Genomic DNA, 13,325 nt, shown 5'->3' on the forward strand with positions numbered 1-13,325 from the left:
AAAGGAGCAAGGAGAGGGGAAGGGAAGGGAGGGGAAGGGAGGGGAGAGAGGGGAGGGGAGAGGATGGGAGGGGAGGGGATGGGAGGGGAAATAGCCTTTGAATTTTTTTTCACATTTATATAACTCAAAAACATTAATAAAAAAAAAAAAAAAACCACACACACCTTTTCAAATAATGAATGCAAAACAATAAGAAATCCTCTTACTTGGAAAATCCTTTCCATCAGGATAGTAATATTCTGTGAATTCTATATAGACAGCTGACATTTCTTGTGGAAGGTACAGTGATTTTTTATTGCAGGAAATCATACTTTTGGGGGAAGAATGACACTGTTCTGCTGTAGAGACCTGAAACAAAAAATTTAGCTTGTCTGTACCTTGGATATAACTTTCAAACTCTTGTAAATACTTACAATAACTTGTCAATAATTAACTGCCAATGAAAACCTAAATGTACACTTCAGTTCACATGAAATTATTTCTCAATTGTAGCCACCTACTACTCTGCAAACTTGACAACCACTTTGGATCCTTACTAAGCACAAAACCAATTCTGTACAGTAACCCTCACAAACTTTATTATCTAGAGCCCTGAAATAAGAGAGAAGAAAACAATGGCAATGATGAGGATCCACAGCCCCAAGCCCTGAATGTCTCCCTACTTCGAATTTCAATATTATTTTTTTTAAAAAAGTGCACCCATGAAACAATTCTGGGGATGAGTAGCAATTTTAGTCACAAAATTTTCTTTGGTGGTAGTGAGGTTTGAATTTAGGGCACTTTACCACTGAGCTACATATCCAGCACCCCTTATTCCCATTTTTCTTTTTTAACTTAAAAAAAATTATTTTATTAAGTTTATTTGTAGAATTTAGATATACATAATGATCATATGCATTAAATGGAACTAAACATGATATTTATGAACATAATTATTATTTTTTCAATAATTTTATTGAGAAACAAATAGCAATGACACAGTTTCAAATCTGATTAGGACAGTTTCAATAATTAATATATTGCATATTGTTGTCTTAGTGGTTATTCACTGTACAAGATGCAGACATGATATCTTATTTACAAACACTATTAGAACAAATCTTTCTATGCACTGAACTAAGAGAATGTAGCTATACAGCTACATTCACAACATACAGACACAAAATGGTCATTCATTTGTATTCCCTTTTTTTGTTTAGTTTTGCCAGACAAGGGTATTCCATTGTCACTTAAATATTATAGGTGCATGAATTCAGCAAAATATTCCAACATAGTCCAGTAGTTCCTAATAGCAGTGTGTTTTCCAAAAGACTGGCAATGTCAGTAGTTGACTTTAGCCTTTTACAGCTCAGCATATTAATATGGCTTCATTTTTTATACCTTGGGTTTATACTTTTTTGCTGGATGGTTAAGACCAAGATAAAGCAAGACCTATATAACAAGAAACGTAAAAAAAAAAAAAAAAAAAAAAGGAAACATAGCATTTGTATCCAATAAGGTCAGTCAAATCCCCTCAGGATTTACCCTGAAACCTTGTACCACAGTTTGTAAATCCTTTGTCAGTGTCAGCCATGTGGATGAGTCACGGCTATTGCTTGACCAATTTGCTCTCTGTGAAACCCTGAAAGCATGTTTTCTCTCCATGTAATTCTCCTTAGGCACACTACATCTTTGATCACTTTCCTCTGTGGCCCCATAATCTCCCTGATCAAAAAATTTGGGACATAACTAAGTTACATGATATTGCAGTACTGGTTCTCCTATGTCCTGAGTCCTCACCGACCTTGAAAGGCTAGGGCCATATGTTGTTCCTTGCAGCCCTCCTTTTTCTCTAATTTTTGGTCTGCAAACTTAGGTCGTTAACCCTCCACCCACCTTTTTTTTAACAATGAGATCTTGCTAAGACCTTGAACTTGCCGTTCTCCTGCCTCAGCCCCCAGAGTAGCAAGGATTACAGGCACATGTCAACATGCCTTGCAGTTTGGTATCTTAAATTATTTTTCCAAAGGGACTATTATATTTTTAAGGTTCTAGTTACGTTTTTTTCACTCTTTTCACAACCATGTAATTTATAATTACACTTAACTATATCTATAATCTAACTAAATTTCAAATTTCAATCGGTAAAGCTTTACTGATTTTAATAGGTAGCTTAACAGACTTTAGGATGCATCTCAAAAGTATTTTAAGTTTTTTTCACTCATTTGTCATTCACTTTTCTTTCTTCCTGTCTTTCTTTCTGACTCACTATGCTGCCCAGGGTGGCCTCCAACTCTAAACAATCCTACATCAGCCTACTGGGTGCTGGGATTACATGTGTGTGCCACCACACCTAGCTATATTTGTCATATAAAATGGAATACTTTCTCATGGATGTTTCCTCTTATAATAATTAAATATTTTGATTCTTTGCACATTTTACAAATTTAAGTCAGTTTCTTCAAATTACATATTAAAAAAGGCTTTTTCTGAATAAAGAGATACAAATCCTTCCCAATTATCAACTTATTTTAATAAACAGGAATTTATTTTCCCTTTAATGGTTCAGTTACTCAAAAGAGAACTTGCCATTCCCCTGCCTCAGCCTCGGAAGTAGCAAGGATTACAGGCATAGACATTTTATTTTCTATCACATACTTTGGGTGTTGGTGTGTTTGTGTTTGTGGAGTTTCTTTTCCATACCTTCACAGAGGGAGTACTTCCCTATTTCTGTGTGAACTTACAAAAGTGTAAAGTCTAATTTAAGGAAGCTGTATTATATTAAGAAAAGGTAGAATTCGAATCTTGATTTGTTTGTTTTTGTGGTGGAACCGGGGATTGAATTCAGGTCCTTGCACTTGCTAGGCAAGCGCTTATTCTACTGAGCTATCTCCCTGTCCCAGAGAATGTAGAGAAAGAAGCCATTCTATGTTCAGAAAATAACATTAACTACAGCTTCTCCACACAGCAGCCTTGACCCTGAGGGCAGGCCATTCTCCCTGAGGAGGCTGCCCTAGCACCAAGGGCCGGACGGTGGTCCCTCTGGCCTTCCCCCACCAAGGGTCAGCAGCGCCCTCCACTGGTAACCTCTACAGTTTGCCTTTAGGCTTGGCCAAATGTGCCTTGACCCTGCTGAAAACCAGTGAGTTAATACAACTTTTCATATAAAGTAAGAGCTTCATCAAAATAAACCAGAACAGTTTTTAAATAACACAACGATGCTATTTACTGTTTGAATTTTTCAATTATTACTTTTATTACAGTGGTCCCTCACTTATTGCAGAGGTTATATTCAAGACATGCCTGCAATAAGTGAAAACCATCAGAGTAGCAAGTTTGTATTTATTTTAGTATTTATATGTATTTTAAGGCTTTATAAACCCTTTCCACACTCTTATAACGTTCCCACACTAAAAAAAAACTGATGTTCTTGAAAATTTTCTAAACTCATAAGCATAAGCAGACACGTTAGTCTGCTGAGCTATCTGACTGGCCCAATATCACATTTCTTTATCCACTGTCAATTTTTTTAAAAGGCTTTTATATTCTATACAATTTATGTTTGTTGTTTTTTTTTACAATTTATGTTTAAAGACTGTGATATCTAGCCATATTATTGATAAATAAGAGTGTCAGTATAAGTATGGTGGCACATGACTATAATCCCAGCACTCCAGAGGCTGAGGCAGGACTAACATGAGTTTGAGGCCAGGCTGAGCTACATAAGCAAGTTCAAAGCCAGCCTGTGCTAACAGTGAGGCCCTATCTCAAAAAAAGAAAAAAAAAAAAAAAAAGTACTAGTATAAGGGACAGAGTTCTTAGTTATTAGGTTCATAGTACAGACAATGCAGTACTTACTAGTGAGGTAAAGTGAAAAAGGCATTTCTGTACCTTCTAAATAGTACACTGTATACTAAGAAATTTGGTCTCTAAAGCCAGGCGTGGTGGTGTACACCTGTAAACCCTGCACTCAGGAGGGTGAAGCACGAAGAGCTCAGCCAGGATTACACAGTGAGCTCAAGGACAGCCTGAATTACACAGCAGGACTGCATCTCAAAAAAGGGAGCGAGGGGAAGGGGAGGGGTAAGCAGAAGGGAAGGGAAAATATGAGGTCTCTAAACAGAGTCCTGGCCTTTGTCCCCTTCCTGAGACACAGCCAAGAATTCTGATTTCCTATCTATACTGGCAACTGATAGTTTATGCTAACAATATGACTCTGGGAAGGGCTGGCCATACCTGACAAGTCTTGTTTCAGGAGAACAGGGGACACCAGAGCATCTCCATCAGTCTCGAGACTGAGTTCCACCGCACAGGTAATACTTTACAGTTGTTGTTAAACATCCATCCCTACTCAGACACATTAACATGCTACAAGAACAAGCAAATTTCAAATATGGAACCTTGCAGACTCTGCCCTATGTATCTCCTCTTAGGCCTGGTTCTACTTTATTTGTTTATTTGGTACAGGGTTTCGCTATGCAGCCCAGACTCACAGTGACCCGCATGTCTCAGCCTCCCCAGCACTGGGATTATAGGCATGTGCCCCCACGCCTGCTTTTGGGGCTGGCATGGTGAGCATGGGGTTGCAGCTGACAAGGCATGAGGTACTGGAGATCAAATTTTGGACCCTGCACTTGCCAGGCAGGCACCTAGACTGCCAAGCTATCTCCCTAGCCTGCCTGGTCCTATTTTATACCCCTTCACTACAACAAAGTGACTGTGAGGGCCACAGATTTCTGTGAGTTCTGTGAGGTTTTGGTAAGTTACTGAACTTGCAGGTAATTTTAGGAAATCCCTGATAATGGACTTGTAACTGGTATCAGACATCCTGGACAGGGCTGGCAGTCTAAAAACACCATGCTGTTGACTTCAAAGTTTGGCTAATTCTGGATAACTACATAAACAAAAACTAACAGGCTGATATTTTCTACCCCATTTGATTTGGTCTTTTCATAAAACTAGTCAAAATGTTTTTAAGATGGTGGGTTAGATATTATAGCAGCTTGTATGAGATACTAAAACTATTAAAATAAAAACCAAAACACACCTGGTATATATTGAAATCTGCAAGTCTAACGACAACAGAGCTGGACATCAGCTTAGCTTTTGATTGCTGAGGCAATGCTGTAGGCATTCTGGAGGTCCCTTTCAGTGCAGAGTCCTTCTCTGTGGGAACAAAAATTCTCTTTAGTTGATTATAGAATTTTCTTCATAGTCACTTTCTTATTAAGACAGCTACGGAAGGATAAATGAACATTAATTTCTAAAATAAGACAAACGTAAAAGTACTTTATAAAGTGATACAGGAATGTAAGATGTTATGATTACTCATTTTCACTGTAATAACACTCATATCACCTTTAGTCACTCCACCACAATGTTAAAAATGAAAGACCTACCAGTCATTAAGAGTCTGAAAATTTCTACCTGTTCTTTCCCTTATTGGTTATACTGCCCATAAATGCTTTGATCTATAGGCCTACCGTGGTCTAAATGAACACTGCAAAACATCTGGCCTTATTTATACAAAATATAATCACACACATACACACACACGCATGCCACACACACACAGCTGTAACATGAGGGGAATGCCAACACATACCTGCTTGTGTGTGCTGGGGAGAGCCATGTGTCGGGGATTTAGGGGGTGAGCCTTCATTATGATCCTTCACAGCCTGTTTAAGCATTTCAACATTGCACTCAAATTCATGTAACAGCTCATTGGCCCATCCAGTTTTCGTTTTGGTTGCATCACTAAAATACATCCAATGATTACAACTATCTCCTGTAAAATGAGTAATAGCTATTTCACTAAAAATGCATGGTTTTCATTTATTCTATCATAGCAATGCTAATAAATTTTAATCATTTTATCAATGTAATCTTTAATCATCCAAAAAAATTGTTGTTGTCCCTACTACATCTCTAAAATATAAGACTTTTAGAACACAGAGAAAGAGCTGTTGAAAGGAAACAATCTGGAAGGGCTTCTACTGAGACAGCGCTCAAAGTTTCCATTCAAAGCCACCAGATTGGTCAGACTTCACTAAGTGCTCAATCACCTAACAAACATCTACTGGAGAGAATCCCAAAAATACTACCTACAAAAATTATTTTCATCAATGATTTGTTGTAAAGTGACTAACAGTAATCTACTGCATAAAACTGATAAGGTGATTTTTTAAAATTGTTTGTTTGTTTGTTTATTGTCTTTTTGAGACAGGATCTTGCTATGCACTTTAGGCTCTTGAGCTCACTTTGTAGCCCATGCTGGACTCAAACTCTCAAGGATCCTCCTGCCTCAACCTCCTGAGTGCTGGGATTCCAGGCAAGTGCCACGATGCCCAGCGATGATGATTTTGTTAATCAATTTAAGAAACCAATAAACTTCTGAAGGTAGATGTAAGGAGATATGTATGCTGTGGGAAGGAAAATGCAAAATCAAGATTATTAGGTTTCTTTATAACTAAGAAAAGAAACACGTACATAAAAAGGTAAAGAAAATAAATCCAGCTGAGAGAGGTGGTACATATCTATAATCTCAGTATTCTGGAGAAGCTGAGGCAGGAGTGTTGCAAATTGGAGCAACACAGTGACTTAAAAGAACTGTCGCAAAATAAAAGATTATAAAAGGGCTTGGAATATATCTTAGTGCAACATTTCTGAATTCAATCCTCAGTACTATAAAAAAGAAAGGAAGGAGGGAAGGAGGAAGGGAGAAAATGCACTCTGTAAATGAAAGTATTGGGCCAGCCAAATAGCTCAGCAGATCAGGCTTGGGTTCACCAGGTTTGATCCCATTCCTGCCCCCAGGGTACACTAGACTGGGCGTGGTGGTGTACACCTGAAATCCCAGCTCTTGGGAGGCTGTAAACAGGCAGATCTCTAAAAGTCAGATCTAGTAGTGAGACTCCAATCACCCTGTAGATCCTTCCCTAATATATAAGAAAAAAAGTATTACCTAAAATATGGAGAATTTCTACACTTTAAAATTTTAAGTAAAGGCTGGGGAGATGGCTCAGTAGAATAAGCGCTTGCCTGGCAAGCTCAACGGCCTGAGTTCAATCCCCGGTTCTGCCAAAAAAAGACCCAACAAAATTTAAGTATATGTGGCAGGCATAATGGTGCACATCTGTAATCCCAGTACTCAAGAGGCTGAAGCAGGAGAATCACTGCAAATTCAAGACTAGCTTGGGCTACAAAATGAGTTCAAGGCCAGCCTGAACTGCATAGCACAGCCCTAAGAAAGAGAAAAAAAATAAAAATAAATTAAAAATACAATAAAAAATTAAATTATATACAACTTGCTAATCAGGACAGGATATGACACAAAGATTTTCAAAAGAAAACTAAACTGGGCCTAATGGCACATGCCTATTCTCCCAGCACTCAGGAGGCTGAGGCAGCAGGATTACTCCATGGCCATCATAGGCTACACATGAGTTCTAGGGCAGCCTGAGGCGCTTAATGAGATCTTGTCTCAAAAAAACCTCAAAGCAAACAAAGAAAATTAAAACAAATCTTATACCCTACAAATTCTGATAAGAGAAATGATGTAACTTTTGACTTTTGTTCCAGCATAAGTCATAAAAATAAACCACACACTACCAAAAGGCACACAGAAGTACTAATGTTAAGTTACTTAATTTGGCTATAAATAACCATGCTGCTTTGGTCTCTATTACTTGGAAAAGAACTTATCAATCCCTGATAATTAAAGAATGTATTAAGTCTTACTTATTGATAAAATGTATAAAATATAAAAAAGTGAAAAAGAGTCCCTAAATCATATATGTAACTTACATAATTAAATCATTTAAATTTCCAGAACAATGACTAATAACTTGTTTTTGTAACTAACAAAATAGAAGAAATACAGCTCTGTTGTATTCGGAGTTTTTAGAAATTTTATCAGTTATTTAGAAGATTGTCAATTTCTAACACAGTTTCAAACAATCTACAAATACCAATATAAAATATATGAGCATTTTCTATGGCAATTCTATTTTCTTGGTTTAAAAAAGAAAATAATGGCTATGAGAAAAACAGTAAAGATCTCTTGATCTCTTCCCTCCTTAACAAATTAAATTAAAAATTGGCTATATTACTTTAAAGGAAGATAAAATGGGTATACACACCTGCTTTATGATAAGGATAATAATCTATAGTTAAGTATGTAAAAGAGAGCTGCATAGCACCTCCAGTGATACGTCTGTTTGACTCTAGGAAAAGAAAAACACGGAATTGGGGGGAAACAAAAATTAAATATCAGAAACACTCAATTTACCATAAAATATCTGTCACAATCAGAGCCCAAGTAGTAGAGACTATCTCTTATCACAGAAGATACACATCACGACTCCGGGAAATACAATTCATAATAATAAGTATTTCCTGAGCCCCTAACATTTTACTACATAGACTAAAAATAAAATAGGAAAAAAATAGCATCTAAGTTCTCTGAGAGAACTTTCATAAATCCTAACCATGCCAGGCAGCATACTCAATATTCATTTCATAACAGTTCTATGAAGTAGATATTACTACTACTACTACTACTACTACGCCCACTTTCTAGGTAAGGAAACTGAGGAACAAAGATAGTAAGGGATCATGATCAGAAAGCAATTTAAACCAGGTGTGGAGGTGCATGCCTGTAATCCCAGCATTTGGGAGGCTGTGGCAGGAGGTTTGTCTCAAAGTTTGAGACCAGCTTGGGCTACACAGTGAGTTCAAGATTGAACAACACAGCAAAATGCTGTCTCAAAAAAAAAAAAAAAAAAAAAAAAAAAGGCTATTTAAGTGCAGATCCTAGATTTAAACTCAGAAAATTTCAACTACTTCACTGTATCATCCTGCCTCTGAATCAAAAAGGACACTGAATCTACTAGGTTAGATTTGATTACAATCTAAATTGTCTACAGTTACATAGATCCAGTAAGATCAAAGGTAGATCACGAAACAGTTTAACTAAAACATAAAAATCAAATTTTAAAATAGCCTGGGCAAGGTTGTAAATACAAACTAAGATATAGCTATATATATACTCTTATACTAATTTGTTAATTCCAATTTATAATCTCTTATTTAAAGACTTTGGGGCCAGGGAGATGGCTCAGTGGAATAAGTGCTTCCCCGGCAAGCGCAAGGGCCTGAGTTTAATCCCCGGTTCTGCAAAAAAATAAAAAAATTTAAAAATTAAAAAAAAAAAAATTTGGAGCTATGTTTAAAAATTTGGAACGTTTAAGATTAAATGAAATTAATGTGGTTTATATAAATTATATTAACTCCTAGCAGTTTCTGAGTACTAAGTGACAAAATATAACCACTCAGAAGCAAAATGTGTAAATATTTATACTAAGTGTGCAAAAGAAGAAGATAATAATGTGTTGAGCAAGCAGGTTTTGCTACCAAATGAGTTTTTCACGAACTTAGGAAACCATTGCACAGCGTTTTCTAATTCACAATAGCAGCAGCAACTAGAAACCTCCGAGTGGGGGAGGCACTTCGGAGGAGAGGGATTTCCCTCAGGAAAGGCATCCTGCTATTCCACAAGGAAATAATAAACTGCAAGGAATGGAAAAGAGATGAGAAAATATGCTTTACATAAAAACACTTATGACAACTTTTATGTGGCTTGGTTTTAACTTTTGAACTTTTCCTTCCAACTCACTAAAGCAGAACTCCTGTCAAATGACACAGAAGTGTACCAGGAAGACAGCAAATCCCTCTGCAAAGCCCAGACCTTCACCTTTGTCCCTCGGGCTCTGCGTGGCATGGGTCCTGGCTGCTTCTCTGATGAGGGCAGGGTCACTTCTACTGCTAAAGTCCGGGATGCAATAAGTACTCTCTCACTTTTAAAGACAATTCAGAGTAGCTGCTTTCGTGCATATATGTAGATTAGGATCAGGTCTAAGGTACACAGGTCAAGTATCTTTATTCCCCTAAGCCCCTGATTCTGTCATAGTTCTAATGCGCACTCGAGTTCTCAAGGTTCACCAGCCCTCCCACTCCCTTAGCAAGCAGAAAGAGGCCGAGGTCCAGCAGAGAGCAGAAACACCCAGCACCTACGTGATGGAACTACAGACTTGTTTCCCTACGCTTCAACTTCTCCTTATTTCTATCTCTTCATTGACCTACAATCTTACAATCTATGTGACTGGCTCAACTTCATCAAGTTTAATAAGCTACTCTTTAGCCTATAAGTTACATTTTTACTGTGAATGTTTATTCTTATGAGTGCATGTGTGCAGTACGTAGTGTTCACATGCCTTGCGGGCACTTGCGATCTGCACACTTCACATCTTCTTTCTTTCTTCATCCCCTTCCCTCCAGTCCCTGCCCACGTCCTCCAGCTCTTGATGCTCTTCCTTCTTGCAAAAGACCTATGTCCTTATTTCCCATTATCTCTTACGCTGCTTTTTTACTTATATTTTGGGTTTCTCATGTAAGACAAATTAGGGGGTCTGGGGAGATGGCTCAGTGGAATAAGCGCTTCCCTGGCAAGCACAAGGGCATGAGTTCAATCCCTGGTTCCACACACACAAAAAAAAAAAAAAAGCCCAGTGGTTAAGACAAATTAGGAACTATTTAAGCCTCTGTCAGCCTTATTTCACTTAACATTATGGTCTTATGAATCTATTTTCCTACAAATGACTCGTTAGTCCTTCACGGCATAGTAGCACCACACCGTGCGTTAATACATTTTCTTTACCCTTTCACCTCTCATGGACATAGGCTGCCTCCAAGATTTAGCTGCTAAGTACTGTGTTGCTATACACACAGGCATGCATGGATCACTATAACATAATACCTTCAACTGTTTTAGGAGATACCTAGAAGGGGAATAGCTGGGTCAAACAGAATTTCTACTTTTAGGTTTTAGAGAAATCTCCATACTGATTTTCTTAGTGACTGGACCATTTAGATTCTCACCAACAATGTAAAAAGCTCCTTTCTTTCCCACCCCAGCCTCACCAGCATTTTTTTTTTTTTTTTTTTGAGGCCAGGTCACACTATGTAGTCCAGGCTGGACCTGAATTCACTAATGTAGCCCAGACTGGCCTCAAACGCACACTTATCCTCCTGCCTCAGCCTTACAAATGATGGGATTATGGGCATGCACCACCACACCTGGCTATTATTTGATTTCTTGATGGTTCATTCTTTATGAATGGAACCTCAATGTTGTTTTCATTTGCACCCTTTTAATGGACAAAGATGTTGAACATGGTTTTGTATTTATTTATTGGCCATTTGTACTATCTCTTCTCTAAGAAGTGTCTATTCATTGCAGTTACCCATTATTCGATTGATTTTATTTTGAGGGTCTAATTTTTTACGTCTTCATATATTCTAGTATTAGTTCTCTGAGGAATACCTCACAAAAAAACCTTTCCCATTCTGTAGGCTGTCTCTTCACTCTGTTGCAGTGCACAAGCTTTTTAATTGGATGTTATTCCTTGTGTAATTGGGTTGTTATTCAGAAAGTCCTTGCTTATGCCTATGTCTTCAAGAGTTTTACCTATTTTATCTCAAAGCAATTGTGTCTGTTTTAATATTTAGATATTTGATCCTCTTTGAGTTTACTACATGGTGGGAGATAAGGGTCTAATTTCAGTCTTCAGCACATGGTAAGCCATTTTCCCAGCACCACTAATTAAAGACACTCTCTTCTTTCCAGTATATATCTGGCCCTTCTATCAAAGCTCAGATTGCTAAATGTGCCTGCATCTTCTACTCTGGAACCACATTTTAAAGTAACCAAGAGTGAGTTCCTTATTAGCCTGATAATCTGTGACTATTAAGGAGAAATAAGAACAAAAATTAAAACAAAACAAAAAAAAATTTCAAGCTGGAACTTAGCCTCCTAACAAAATTTTGAGAGGATGAGTTAGAGAAAACCATGTTAAAGAGCACCTTAGTTGTGTTTATACGCTCATGGATCTAGAAATAAGTAGATTTACCATAATGCTGAAGATATGTAATTATGAGGTATACAGGCTAAAATTTATGAAAAAATTCAAATTTTTGAAAAAAGTAATTCAAAGGCAAGTCTAATATTTTATCCCAGTGTAATCTAATCTATGCTTCTTTATTTTCTGAAGTGCTAAAGATCAAACTTTGCACACATGAGGCAAGCCCTCTGCCGCTAAGCTATTTCTTAAGCCACTGTCTTTTGTTCTTTTCTGTTTTGTTTTGTTTTCAGACTCCTACTATGCAGTTCTTGTGCTCACTTCTTTAGCCCCCAGGCTGGTCTCAAACTAGCAGCAATCCTGTCTCAACCTCCTGAGTGCTGGGATTATAAGCATGCACCACCAGACTGAGGGATTGGGTTCAGAAGGCACGCCCAGGGGATCTGGAGCCACAAAGGCATGCAGATCCAACTCAAGTCCTTGTACTTGCCAGGTAGGTGCTTATACCTCTAAGCATCTCCCCAGCCCCAGGTCACTGTCTTTGAGTGTTATTTTTTTTTTTAAACTTAATTATACTTTTGGCACTAATAGGTAACAACTAGCTAGTAAGCTTCAGTGCTATTTCAGCCAAACAAAATTTTATACCAACACAAAATACTTCAAATTACAAAAAAAAAAACAAAACAAATTACAAGTTATATGTATGTATTCAGACAGAAGAAAAATTATCTTAAGTAATCTTATACAATACTGTATTAAGTACACATATAAATAATTGTTTTATAGTCAATTCTGGAAAAGTCAAAATAGTTTAAAATAAACCTATGATACCTTTTTCTTTTGCATGAATATCATCACATATGTGTAAATCCAGATGAGAAATCACTAAATGATGGGAGGTTTCCTTCACATCAAAATCACTGAATAGCTTCACAATTGCATCATTCAGATCAGGAGCGTTGGAAGTCTGGGGCGTCTTCACGTGCTGAGCAGATGGAGTAGCTGTAGAGCTCTACAACATCCAAAACTGCATTACACTGCAGGTTACACACACGAACCCTTCACATACAAGCATACCTAAATGTTTTTAGTGATAAAGTCATAAGAACAGCAAAAGCATATTCTTTTGTATCAATAACTCAGCTTTTCTCTAAAATATATTCTGAATTATATACTAAATCTAAAATTTTAAAACTGGACAATCATACAATTTGAATGCGAACCTGGTGTCTGAGTAAATATCTAAGCAGTCACATTAACACATGTATGGCCCATATTCTAGAAAATAATCATGCTAAAAATAGCTTATCTAAATATTAGTTCTAGGGAACAGGGAGATAGCTCAGTAGAATAAGCACTTGCTTGCCTGGCAAGCACAAGGTCCTGAGTTAAATCCCTGGTACCGCAAAATAAATAAATTATATATAT

The 13,325-nt window shown here is 37.3% G+C and overlaps 1 protein-coding gene across 2 annotated transcripts in view; it reads right to left on the bottom strand.

Moving 5' to 3' along the window:
• The window catches only part of Uhrf1bp1l (UHRF1 binding protein 1 like), a 149,547-nt gene that overhangs the window by 60,430 nt on the left and 75,792 nt on the right, over window positions 1–13,325 (bottom strand). For both annotated transcript variants that reach the window (XM_023716719.1, XM_023716725.1), the window contains 5 exons: window positions 12,729–12,909; window positions 8,121–8,204; window positions 5,585–5,767; window positions 5,027–5,145; window positions 207–348 (listed from right to left, as the gene is read on the bottom strand). In XM_023716719.1, coding sequence (XP_023572487.1) covers window positions 207–348; window positions 5,027–5,145; window positions 5,585–5,767; window positions 8,121–8,204; window positions 12,729–12,909 — 709 coding nt within the window. The remainder of the gene's footprint in view (window positions 1–206; window positions 349–5,026; window positions 5,146–5,584; window positions 5,768–8,120; window positions 8,205–12,728; window positions 12,910–13,325) is intronic.

This window comes from Octodon degus, unplaced genomic scaffold (genome assembly GCF_000260255.1).
Source record: "Octodon degus isolate 3935 unplaced genomic scaffold, OctDeg1.0 scaffold00004, whole genome shotgun sequence".
NCBI lineage: Eukaryota > Metazoa > Chordata > Mammalia > Rodentia > Octodontidae > Octodon > Octodon degus.